This window comes from Tamandua tetradactyla, chromosome 1 (assembly GCF_023851605.1).
Source record: "Tamandua tetradactyla isolate mTamTet1 chromosome 1, mTamTet1.pri, whole genome shotgun sequence".
In the NCBI taxonomy this organism is placed as follows: Eukaryota; Metazoa; Chordata; class Mammalia; order Pilosa; family Myrmecophagidae; genus Tamandua; species Tamandua tetradactyla.
Window position 1 is genome coordinate 175,690,382 of NC_135327.1, and position 13,894 is coordinate 175,704,275.

The following is a 13,894-nucleotide window of genomic DNA, read 5'->3' on the forward strand; positions in this document are numbered from 1 at the left end:
TTGAGCAGGATTGGTCCTAATTTTTTCTTGAATGTTTGGTGGAATTCACATGTGAAGCCATCTGGTCCTGGACTTTTCTATTTTGGGAGCTTCTTGATGACTGATTCAATCTCTTTACTTGTAAATGGTTTGTTGAGGTTGTCTATTTCTTTTTGAATCAGTGTTGGTTATTCATACCTTTCTAGGAAGTTGTCCATTTCATCTACATTGTCTAGCTTATTAGCATCTTGTTGCATATAGTATCCTCGTATTACCTCCTTTGTTTCTGTGGGCTCAGTGGTCATGAGTCCTCTTCCATTTCTGATTTTATTTATTTGCATCTTTTCTCTCAACCTAGCTAAGGGCCCATCGATTTTATTGTCTCAATGAAGCTCTTTCTAGCTTTGTTGATTTTCTTGATTGTTTTCATGTTCTCAATTTCATTTATTTCTGCTCTTTTCGTAATTTCTTTCCTTTTGTTTCCTTTGCTGTTCTTTGTCTATTCTTCTAGGTGAACAGTTAATTCCTCAATTTTTGCTCTTTCCTCTTTTTTAATATAGGCATGTAAAGTAAGAAATTTCCTTCTTAGTACTGACTTTTCTGCATCACATAACTTTTGATATGTTGAGTTTTCATTTTCATTTGTCTCGAGAAATTTACTGATTTCTCTTGTAATTTTTTCTTGACCCACTAGTTGTTTGAGTGTGTTGTTTTGCCTCCATATATTCATGAATTTTTTTGCCATCTGCCTGAACTTCATTCCATTATGATCTGATAAAGTGTTTTGTATGTTTTCAATACTTTCAGATTTATTGAGACTTGCTTTGTGACCTGCCTATGGTCTATTCTTGAGAATGATCTGTGACCACTTGTGAAAAATGGGTATCCTCCTGTTGTGGGTTATAATGTTATGTAATGTCTGTTAAGTCTAGTTTATGTATTGTATTATTTAAATTCTTTACTGATCCTCTGTCTAGATGTTCTGTCCATTGATGAGAGTGGGGAATTGAAATCTCCAACTATTTTATTAGAGGTGTCTGTTTCTCCCTTCAACATTGTCAGTGTTTGCTTCATGTACTCTGGCGCACTCTGGCTCAGTGCATAAATATTTATAACTCTTATGCCTTGTTGAATCATTCCTTTTATTAATACATAGTGTCCTTCTTTGTCTCTTCTAATTGTTTTACATTTGAAGTCTAATTTGTTGGATATTAATATAGCTACTCCTACTCTTTTATGATTGTTGTTTGCATGAAATATCTGCTCTCAACCTTTCATTTTCAACCTATTTTTTTCTTTGGGTTTAAAATGAGTCTCCTGTAGCCAGCATATAGATGGGTCCTGTTTTTCAGTCCATTCTGCCAGCTGGTGTCTGTTTATTGGGGAGTTCAATCCATTAACATTTAGCATTATTACTGTAAAGCCAGTACTTTCTTCTACTGTTTTGTCTTTTACATTTTGTATGTCACATCCAATTTTTTTTTCTCTTTTTACTTTTACTGATAGTCTTCATTTCCATACACTTCTGTAGAGATTTCTCTCCTGCCTTTTCCTGTCTGCCTGCAGTGCTCTCTTCAGTATTTCTTGCAGAGCCAGTCTCTTGGCTACAAATTCTCTCAGTAATTGTTTGTTTGGAAACATTTTAATCTCCCCCTCATTTTTGAAGGACAGTTTTGCTGGATATAGAATTCTTGGCAGTTTTTCTCTTTTAGAATCTTAACTATATCATACCTCTGCCTTCTTGCCTCCATGATTTCTGCTGAGAAATCCCCACATAGTCTTACTTGGGCTTCCTGTAATGTGATGGGCTGCTTTTCTCTTGCTACTTTCAAAATTCTCTCTTTCTCTTTGACATCTGACAATCTGATTACTAAGTGTCTTGGAGTATGTCTATTTGGATCTATTCTGTTTGGGGTACACTGCACTTCTTGGATCTATAATTTTATGTCTTTCACAAGAGATTGGATATTTTCAGTGATAGTTTTCTCCTAGTCTTTCTCCTCTTTTTTCTACTCTTCTCCTTTTGGGACACCATAACTTGCATATTTGTTTGCTTCATGTTGTCATTCAATTTCATGAGACCCTGCTTATATTTTTCCATTCTTTTCCTTCTATTTTCTTACTGTTTCAGATTTCAGATGTCCAGTCCTCTTGTTCACTAATCCTTTCTTCTGCCTCTTCAAATCTGTTGTTGTAGGTTTCCTTTTTTTTTTAATCTCTTCTATTGTGCCTTTCATTCCTGTAGGTTCTGCAATTTGTTTTTTCAAACTTTCGAATTCTTCTATTTGTTTACCCAGTGTCTTCTTTACAGCCTCCCTCAACTTGTTGATCTGATTTTTGATCAGATTTTACACATCTCTTCGAACATCCTGAATTAGTTGTTTCAAAACCTATATCTTATTTGTTTATTGCTTTGTTCCTTTGACTGGGTCATATCTTCAATTTTCCTAATATGACTCGTTATTTTTTTCTGGCATTTAGGCATTTGATTTTCATAATTAGTTTATTCTGGAGGTTGTTATCACTCTTTTACCTAGGGTTTTCTTGCTGGATGGCTTTTTTCTCTAGCTGTTCTTTGACATTCAGTTCTTATTCTAGACAGCTATCATACATTCTGTTTAACTGATCAGAATTTTACAGTTCTTGTTTTTCTTTTTCTTGCCCTGCATATGTGGAGTGTTTTTTTTGAGGTGGGTCTCCTCAAAAATTATAGACTCTAGTAAGATTTTCCCAAACAAGATTGGCCATGTCTTAGGAGGAAAGATTTGCCTACGTCAGTTTTCCCTGAGGGTGAGACCCAGCAGATGTCAGACTTTCCTAAGAAAGTCTGTACCTCTAGACTCTGTACTTTTCCTATCCTGCCCAGCATGTGGCCTTTATCTGCGTGTGGCTTCTCACAAGGGTAAAGTAATATGGTACCTTTAATTTCAGCAGACTCACCCTGCTAGGATATGTGGTTGAGACTGAGATGAGGTTGAAGGCTAGCATTAATTGCTTCAGTTTTCTGGTCCTGAAGGCCTGAATTCATTGAAAGAGGAATTCCAGTTGAGTTGGGCCCCACCTTTTCTCTTGAGGAAGATACAGCCTTTAGAGAATTAACTCCTTTTTTACCTGAATAGTTACCTCCTCTCTCAGACAAGCTTAATTTTGCCTGAAGCAATTTGACCTTGCCTAGAGCACTGCTGGAGCCTGAGAAGGCTTCCAGTTTTTTCTAGTTAACATGTTTTATCTAATGAGCTGTTAAGGAGTAGGGAAAAAAAAAAAGCTTTTCAGAGCAGGTCTCCTGTTCCTCGGGTTTGTCAATCAAGTGCTTACATTGGTATGTGTCTCTGTGTATCTCCAGGGTTTATGTGCCTCCTTTTCTTGGTGTCTAGCCCTTTTGCAGTATTTTGTGCTGTCTAACTTAAAAAGCCTTTTTTTTTTTTTTTCTGCCAGCCCCAACACCTTTCTGCTGGGACAAAAACTCCTGGTCCCTTTATTGCTTATTCCAGGTTTATCTGTGCTGGGGGTCTATTTTCAGTAGTGAGAATTTGTTAATTCCACCAGTGGAGCTTGGCTGAGCTAAGCCCTTGCTGCTAACAGAGTCTGTTTCCTTTCCTCTCCATTTTATTACTACATCAGCATGTGCAATAAATAATACTCCAGTGGCCTCGTAAATAAATATAAAAATATTGACCAATATATTACTACATCAGCATGCCCAATAATATTCCAGTGGCCTTTAAATAAATATGAAAACATTGACCAATCTGTTAACATGTTTTGTTCTTCTCCAGTACAATTTTTATTGTACAAAATTGAAGTAAATATCCATTTACTGCTTTCCATTAGGCCCATTCTTATTGTCAGTTTATATGCTCTTACTGGCAGCAGTGTCAAGGCATAGGTTTTGAAGTCAGCTAAACCTGGATTGAAATCCTGATCTGTTAATCTATAATTATAAAACCTTAGGCTGGTTTCTTAATGTCACTAATTCACAGGTTTTTAATCTCTAAAGTGCCAATTATCACACTTTATAGATTTAATTTGAGATCAAATAAGATCATATTTCTAAAATTGTTGGTGTTTGATGAATACCCAGTAATGTGCATATGTGTATAATAATGTCATAATTGGTTTAAAATTGGTGCAGCAACATGTCCACAAGGTGCATCATAAGGATTTTTTGATGATTATAACTTAATGTGATCCTTAAACCCTCATTGACTGAATGGATGAACATATTCATACATGCAGGAATGAATCGTTATATGGGTTCCTGAGTCCGTGAAAAGATTTTACTTCCATCATAGGTAAAATTGCTTGCGTATATACTCTAAACCACTTGGGCATCTTAAAATTTTAAGTATGGTAAATGATTTTATAATTGAATTAATACACTTTAACTTAAGGTTAGAGATTCTTAGGAGTGATGGTTATTTCTGTTCTGGATCTCCTAGTTACTTTCACAAAAAGGAAGGGACCTTTTTAGAGTACTCTTCTAAATAATTGAACAGCTGATTCTAGTCCTGTCCCAGCCCCTGTGGTTTTAAAATGGGTTGATTTTATAGGCAGGACCCACAGGCAGGATTTGAACAACATCAACAAAAAATAGTTGCTGTTTTTGGAATGAACCTTTCAGGAGGAGTAGTGGCCCTAGAAATTCTTTCTAGGTCAGGACTGTTTAGCCTACCATGGCCTATCATACCTCTCCTTCACAGGTTTTTTGGAGTGCTTATCTACTATGCTATGTTAGAGTGAGGGTTAAGAGCACAGACTCCATAATCAGTCCAACAGTATTCATAATGCAACTCCTCTTTATCTTCCATTTCTTTACCTATAAGCTGGGAGTCTACCTGATAAAATTTTGCATTTTACATTTATTTAGATAATATGTCTCAGTGATTTAGCTCCTTACCTCAAGCTAAATTATTCAATGTATATTATGCTATTGCTGCTGATACTGTTGTAATTTGGAGTAGTGAGGAATAAAGGAATAAATCATGATTAAATGAGAATATTGGTTAATTCACTTAGCTCAGTGCCTTGGCACATATAGACACTCAATAAATAGTCTCCTTTATATCCATGTCCAAATGCCCACAGATCCTGTTCCCAGTTTTAGGAGTAGTTGGCAAGTAGAGGACTCCCTGGCTCTAATGAATGTCTCCTTCGATCTTCAACTAGAAAAACCAATAGCCAGATTAATATGCTTCTGATTGTTTAGGGTGAAGTTTTAAAATTAGATTTTCACTGATTTAAAATTGTTTTTCTTAATAGCACGTGGTAAATGTGTGTGTTAAATTGCTTATCTGATTGTCATAGATGCTGTTAACTGAGTACTTGGATATGAAAAATACTCGTACAGCTTCTGAACCATCAGCTCAACTAAGTTATGCCAGCACTGGACGAGAGTTTGCAGCTTTTTTTGCCAAGAAGAAACCTCAGAGGCCAAAAAATTCTCTTTTCAAGTAAGTTTCTCTCTGCTGGTAAGATGACAGTTGTCAAGAACTTTCACATCCCATGTAGTGTGTTACTTTATTGAGAGCAGTTACCTTTCTCTAGTTAAAGTTGACTTGAGACAATTTATAGGAATTGTGTATATCGAATTCTGTGCACTGTTGCTTTCTGTAAGGGGTAGTATCTATTTTGGAATATGGTACTAAACTATAGAAAACTTTCATTTAAAAATTCTGGAACTTGTTTCTGGGGAGTTTTATAAGAAATGAAGAGAAATGAAATATTTCAGCCTTTGAAAAATCCTCAAGTGCCAAGAAACAGTACTTATTAATGAAGTTTTGTAAATCTTCCTATCTAAATAGAATGGGGTTAAATATGGTTAGATGTTTAATAAAGGAACAAATCTGGAAATTTTTCTTTTCTAATTACTGTTTTAGTTAACCCCACTAGGTCATGTGCCTAAAGTGTATGTCTTTTGGTAATAGTGAATGGTAAATAATATTAATATTAGTATTAATGCTAACAACAGCTACCATTGATTGAATACTTTATTATGTTCCATGCATTGTGCTTGATGAATGTCTCAAAATAATATCATTTAAACAGTTTAATTCATATTATACCAAATTTCAGAAGCAGCACAGTAGTAACAATTACCAGGACCTTACTAAGTGTTAGCCAAGATGCTAAACCCTTTTCATGGATTGTTTCATTGACTAATTATGAGCCTCCTATATACATGAATCCCATTATTAATCTCCTCTAACATGTAAAAAAATGTTGAGGGAGAAGAGAAGTTAAGTAATTTATGTAAGGTCACCTAGCTAGCAAGTGTTAGGAAAATATAAATCTTGGCAGCCTAACTGCAGACGTATATTCTTTTGAGATATTAGTAGATATTTAAGAAGTTGTATCTGTAAATCTATACATGTAAAGTGATTACAGAAATATCATCCCAGTATTTTGAAATCTTTCATTTTGAATAGCTGAAGCTCTAAAACCTTTTATTGATTTACTTTTTAAAGAGAAATATCCAATTTTGTTTTACTTTTTAGATAAATGGTGACATATTGTACCTATTGTTCTCATACATGTATCTTGGAGATTTTTACATGTGTGTACACATACAGCTGCTTTTCAACTGCTGTATAATCCATATTACTGATGTTATTTAAATACTCCCCTCCAATTAGACATTTAGATTTATTTCAGTCCACAGACCCTATTCTCCTAAAGTACAGACTGATGTCTGAAGGCAAAGATGTCTCTCATGCCTTCTGGGCCACAGCAGAGGCAAGGACCTAACTCTTGGAAAATCTGGCTGTGCGTCAAGCAGCCAGGCCTGGTTTGTGGACTGGGTGTGAGGGAGGCATGAAGTGGTCCTATACTGATTCATATTTTAGATTTCTTTTTATCTTGTATTCATAGTGTTCCTTAATCATTAAGTAAGGGTTCAGCAGTTCATTTATCTTGCCCTAGAATGAAATCCATTCTGTATATTGACTCTATTCCTTTTTCTAAGGTTTTATCCGAAGGTTAGATGCATTAGGATTAAAATGTTATAAGCTACAAGTAACATAAAACCACATATAAATAGTTTAACCATAGGAAAGTAATCATCTCACACAGTAAGGATGCATGTGGTAAGTTCCTTTTAATTCATCAGTCCCATAGCATTAAGCACCCACCCCTTTGCCATCTCTCTGCCTTGTCATCCTCAGTATATTGGTGATGTTTCCCCTTAGGAACACAAGGTTTTTGCATCAGTTCCAGCACAATAAAGATGATGATGCCAAGGAAATAGGGTGTAATTCTTCCTGAAAATCTTATTATTATTATTATTATTATTATTATTATTATTAATGAAGAAAACCTTTCTGCTGGTGACAAAGCCCCTCTGCAAGTTCCCCTCAGGTATTAGGGTTGGATCTTTTATCTGTTCTCAACATAATCACTGACATGGGGAAGCAGATCATGTCTATTTGTCTTAAAACAGTTAGGGGTCATCTCTGATACTCAGACTTTAGTTAGAGAAGAAACTATTTATCCTGAGCATGTGGCTGAGTAAAGAGGAAGGAAGGAAGCAAAAAGCCCAGGTAAAATTGAAGCCAGCAGGAATGAAAGATAGTAAAAGAAAGAGGTGACTGATCGAGGCAACTAACACTGCTTCAGTTGCTGCCAAACTTGGCCCTTTCTCTTTTCTTTTCTTCTTTAACCTGTCATTCTAAAATTAGGTGTATTGCAGAAAGCATATTTAATGGATTTTAGATTTCAAGCCATCAAGTATCACCCCTAACTTAAAATCTTCATACCCCCTACAGATTTTCAGACATTTAGCTAATCTGTTTTGAAGTTGTAGCATTGGAAATGTATAAATTGTTGGAAGTAAACTAAGTTAAATAATTGTCACACATTTATCATTATTGGGTAGTAATATATATTACTGTCACCTACATGTATTAATAGCACTTATACAGAATTAAGCCAATATTGCAGATTTGCCTCCTTCTAGTCTGGGTTTTACCATTACTGAGTCACGTAAACCGAGGTAAGTCTCTTGTCTTATTGGGCCTCAGTGCGTTTGTCAATGAAATAAAGAGATGAGACTGAATAATCTCTAATACCCCTTTTACTATAAAATTATACCAATCTATGACTTATTGCCAACATAAAAAGTATACCAGAGTAGCAAGAATACATTAGGTCATAGAGGATTAAGATTTGGGCAAACTTAATTTGTTTCTGTTATCCCTTTGAAGGGCTGTATTCCCCTTCTTTAATTGCCTCCAGCGAGGGCTAATCGTATTTACGTTCTCACTGTACAATGTGTGCTGCTATTCTTCTTTGCTCAAGAGTTTATTTTTTCTCCCTGCCATCTCTGATCAGTAACTGTCAACATGTTTTTTGGAAGTTTGTGACCTCTTTTCTGCATTTTTATAGTACCACACACTTTGCCTCCCTTCTGACTTAGTTCTTGATAGGGTACGGAGAGAGGATTAAGTAACCCAAGTGTTTCCCTCAGACTGACATTCATCTTAGTATTCATCTTCCTTGTCAAGGAATGGATAAAGAGGCCATAATTAAGAAAATGATTATGCTCATTCCTTGTTTCCAGAAACCTATTCCATTATCACTGTTGTTTTTTCATTATGTTAAAATTTACCCTTAGTCGCAGTAATTCTTAGAAGGGTTACTCTTACTGTCAGCCTGATACCTCCCTTTGAAAATCTCAAGTTTGAAATGTAATTTATTAATACATAAAAAGATGTACTGTTTGATGTAGTCATAATTTTACCCTTTTTTTTTTTACTTGCAAGTTTTTGGTTTTCCTTTTTATATTGACTTTTTCAACTTTTGGCGACGCCTTCCTCATAATGAGCTTATTCCTCCATGTTCCTGACCTGTAAAACTGTTCCTGGGATAGCATGAATAAATATTTTATAGCCCAGTATTTTTTAGTGGGTTATATTATAGGTGGCAACTCAAAATACTCAGTCATTTAAGGAGAGGTGGAGCAAGATGGTGGCATAGAGAGGTGTGGAATTTAGTTAGGCCTCTCAGGCAGCTTGTAAGTAGTCAGGGACTATCTGGAACAAATATTTGGAGGACTTCTATGACAGGACATATATTGTACACCAGTCTGGAACGGGTAGAAGGGCTGAGATCACAGCGCAGAGCTGTAACTAAGTGGTGCCCCTTCCCCACTGGCATGGCAGGTTGTTTTGGAGACACTTCTCTGTGGAAAAAAGAAGCAGCCCCTTCTAGGAGCAAGGCAAGGAGAACTCAAGCAAGCTTCAGTTGTAGACTTAATTAACAAATTCTGACTGCTGAATATATCCTTTGAGCACAGATAAACCCAGAACAAGCACAAAAGAACCCTGAGGTCTATGCAAAGGAACCCTCCCCTTGGTATAGAGGAGGTAGGTCTGACAGAGGGGGGTAAAAAAAAAAAAGCAATAAACAAAAGGCAGAACCACTGGCTTTGGATTTGGCTGAGCTCACAATACTGGAAAATGTCTGTTCCCAAGGAAAGTGGCACAGAGCTGGGTACCAACACCAGCTCTTGATTGGTGAACTGGGGGAGCTAGGGATGGGCTCTGAAAATGATTTATTTTTTCTTTTCTTTTAACAGTTTTGGCAACCATTAAAGAAAGCCTCAGGTATTTTTAATTGTCAGCACTGATCCATGCAAGAGTGGAATTAAGATATGTCTGAGAGATAAAGTAACTAGTCAGGTGAAGGAGGGAATTCCCTAATGGATTTATCTTCCTCATGAAAAGTAGGGGTTAGTCAGGGCCCAGCACAAGTAGTGGCTCTCCTTCAGAGAATTCAGACCCCAGTGCTGGAGAACAAATAGCTTGAGCCTGCCTTCTACCTCAGCCTCTGTCTCAACCATGCCTGTGGCAGAGCTAGGGCCACCTGCAGGGCAGGATAGGAAAAGCACAGAGTCAAGAGGCTTCTCAGGAAAGACTGGCAACCTGCTAGGACTCATCCTCAGAAAACCTTGTTACTGATTAAACCCTCTTCCTAAACCTGGGCCTGTCTTGTCTGGGAAAATCTAATCAGGGTTGAGATATCTGGGGACATCCTCCACAAAAGAAGGTTCCATATAGGCAGGGAAAGAACCAGAAAAACAAAAGCTGGAAAATTCTGATCATTTAAAACAGAAGCTATGCTAGAGGTCTAGAATAAGTGGAACTGCATGTCAAAGATCACCTGGAGAACAAAGCCAAGCAACAAGAAAACCCTAGGTAAAAGAGTGAAAATGACCTCTAGAATAAACTAATCAAGGATATATATATATAGTATTTTTTTTTTTTAAGACAAAGGTGTAAATTCTGCTCTGATAAGCCAGTATTTCTGTGGTGGCAGCTGACAGTCACTGATGACTTTTGAGCTGGGTGGTAGCATAATTAGAATAACTTCTTAGGATACTCTTACTGCTGTGTATGTAGGGATCTTGGCAAAAGGTAATGCTGGTCTGGAAGCAAAAAGAAAGTTGAGGCAGGTCAGAGTTGTACCAGTTGAAATGGAGAATAGGCAAAAGTTCCAAGTAGATATGTAGAAGAGCGTTAGTGAGGAGTATTATTCATAAATTAAGGCCAATGGCGGCTAACCCTGGCCCTGTTGTAGTATAACCAGAATGCTTTGGCTGTGAACATCAGAAAGTGTCACAGAGACTGAAGTGGAATACTTCTGGAGTATTCCAGAAGTATATCTGGACACCATCTCTCTGGTTGCTGCCTAACCATTTTTTTTTACCTGCTGTTTCATTGCAGGTTTGAATCATCTTCCCACGCTATAAGTATGAGTGCATATTTGCGAGAACAGAGGAGGGAGCTTTATAGTAGAAGTGGAGAACTTCAAGGTGAGTGATTTTACTTCTCAAGAAAAATTAGTGTTCTGGAGAAAGACCTAAGATTTTATAGTATGTGAGTTTGTGTTCTGTATTTACAGGATTATTTCAAGATAACAAAAATTTAGACTTGATAATCTGTTTCTTCTATCATTTCACAGCATCTGTGGCTTAGTATCTAAAACCATTACTATGGCCATAGGATTTACAGACCTGCCACCATTTAAGTGAGAACCCTAAACAAAAACAGAGTCAGACTCTTCTTTAAATGATAGCAAACATAAGTTACGTTTTAGTCTGGGAGAACCCTAGTCTTCTGTGACTGTCATTGTTACTTTGAATTATTATTTTTTATGCCTTCTGGAATATGGTAGAAGTAGCTAAGATTCTGAAAAGAACAAAAGCTTCTATCATTATTTTAAGGGATGAAGGATGCCTCTAAATAGTATGGTCTACTTAACATAAATTTGATATACAGAATATTTGATACACAGATGTGGTTACTAAAGAGTTGTAATCTGCAAAAGAAAATACTTAGGAAACAAATTATGTGGTCATATAAAAAAATCAGACTTATAATATTTTCTTCTGTGACAAAGAATGTTGATCATGGTAAATACAATCTATATGGAAAGATTTGTTGAGCGTCTGCTAAGTAAGGACCATTATCCTAGGCACTGGAATGAATGGAATTGGGATATACATAGAAATACAAGATAGAGCTTTAAGGCCCGTTATAAACATAAGGCATACATGTATGAGAATATTAGCAGCAATATCAGGAAAGGTTTACAATTAAGTAAATGGTTAGTTGCTGGAGGAGTTGAGAGAAGCAAATCATGATTTAAGTTATTTTAGAACTCTGAGCTTTTTCCATGAAGGATGGGTAGAACACTTTTACAGTCTTTGATGCTTTGGACATACTTGGTATGTTTTACAGTGATTGGCCTACACAAGTAAATATTTATTTTTTAAGTCTCACATAGTTGTATATCAAAAACCCTAAGAGGTAACCAGTCATCCTTTGTGGATACAAACATTATTGCCTCATCACTCCCATCTTTACCTTCATTGTTAATATAAATAAATGCCCATAGATTTTTCCAAAGGTCCTGCTATACTCTCTCATATTTGTATCACAGTATAGTTCCACAGCTCATATATGTGGTTATCAGGAGTAAAAGCATAGGGATGCATTCTAGGATGTTAGGAAAAGAGGGTTAGGGTACCAATATTTTCTTCAATAGTAAACTTCAGTAGTAAAATGTTCTAGAAAACATGAAATCTATATCTTGTAGTCTTAAAGTTGAGAGAGTTGTTAGAATTGGAAAAGTGAAAGAGTGACCCAATCTGTGTTTAGGGAAGGCGTGGAGGAGGAAATGGTGACCTAGGCTTTAGCAGGCAGCTCATACTTGAACAGCCACTTAATGGAGTAGAAAGTTATCTAGAGGTAGAAATATGCTTCTTACTCACGGTGTCATAATTCTAATTTCTCTTCAGGGTTGGTGTTCTAGTTTGCTAGCTTCCAGAATGCAATATATACCAGAAACAAAATGGCTTTTATAAGGTAGAATTTATTAAGTTACAAGTTTACAGTTCTAGGGCTGTGAAAATGTCCCGATTAAAGCAAGTCTATAAAAATGTCCAAACTTAGGCACCAACAAGAGGTTCCTTCACTTTCTTTACTGAAGAAAGGCTGATGACATTCAGGGTTTCTCTGTGAACTGGAAAGGCATGTGAGAAAAGTGGTGATGTCTGCTAGCTTTCTTTCTAAACTTCTCATTTCATGAAGCTGTCCCAGGGAAGTTTTCCTTCTTTATCTGCAAAGGTCTCTGGTTTTGTGGGCTCTTGGCTCTCCTGGATCTCAGGTGGCTCTGCTGCTCTTACCAAAAAATGCTTCCTCTTTTAAAGGATTCCAGTAAACTAATGAAGACCCACCTGGAATGGGTAGAGTCACATCTCCTTCTAATCAGAGGTTAATACCCACAACTGGATGTGTCACATCTCTGTGGAGATGACCTTATCAAGGTTCCAACCAACAGTGCTGCATAGGGATTAAAATATCTGCAAGATGGATCAGGATTAAAACATGACTTTTCTAGAACACATAATCCTTTCAAACCAGCCTAGTTGGCTTAATGAATAGTTTAAATTTGCCTCATAATTTCTCTATACCTGGATTCAAATATTTGAAATTCCATTAATGGGACAAAGCCTTTCATTTAGCACTTAGAGATAAGAAGATAGACAAAGTAATTACTGGGACAGCGATACAACCAGTCACTTGTAGTTCAATCATAATTAGTCAACAAAGGTAAATTATTTATACTAAATCTATCTTCCTCTTCTTCTTCTTCTTCTTCTTTTTTTTAGTTCCATAGTGTTTAATTAAAAAATCCAACCAGTTTCCAGCTTACTTGCAGCTGCATGGTAAAAGGTCTTCCCATTAAAATAATGGAATAATTCTTTCTTACATTCTCAGTCTTGTCCAAAAATGATGATAAATGCTTTAATCTGATGAATTAATGTGTATGTGTAATAAAGCAATACAGCAAAAAACCCTACTGTTCAATAAGCAATAAAACAAAGCTAAAATGGATCGGAACTAGTCAACCGTTAATTCTTTTTTTTTTGATGTGATTTTATTGAGGTATATAATTAATATACCTCATATACCATATAATTATCCAAAGTATACAATCAGTGGTTCACAGTATCATCATATAGTTGTGTATTCATCACCACAATCAATTTTTGAACATTTTCATTACTTCAAAACAATACATATAGGAGGTACATGGTGGTTCAGTGGTAGAATACTCGCCTTCCATGTGGGAGACCTGAGTTTGATTCCTGGGCCATGCATTCTCCCCCCCCCCCGCCCCCAAAAAAGTATAAGAATAAAAATAAAAATCTATAAAGAACACCAAAAGCTCCTCATGCCTCCCTATTATTTATTTATTTTTTGTCCTTATTTTTTTACTCAACTGTTCATATACTGGATAAAGTGAGGCTTTCACACTCACACGGTCACACTGTAAAAGCTATGTAGTTATGCCATTCTCTTCAAGAATCAGGACTACTGAAATACAGTTCAACAATTTCAAGTATTTTCTTCTA

The 13,894-nt window shown here is 36.3% G+C and overlaps 1 protein-coding gene across 7 annotated transcripts in view; it reads left to right on the plus strand.

The window, feature by feature from the left end:
- EXOC4 (exocyst complex component 4) overlaps positions 1 to 13,894 on the plus strand; it is a 970,332-nt gene that overhangs the window by 278,832 nt on the left and 677,606 nt on the right. For all 7 annotated transcript variants that reach the window (XM_077136146.1, XM_077136164.1, XM_077136156.1 and 4 more), the window contains exons 8-9: positions 5,284 to 5,429; positions 10,698 to 10,786. In XM_077136146.1, coding sequence (XP_076992261.1) covers positions 5,284 to 5,429; positions 10,698 to 10,786 — 235 coding nt within the window. The remainder of the gene's footprint in view (positions 1 to 5,283; positions 5,430 to 10,697; positions 10,787 to 13,894) is intronic.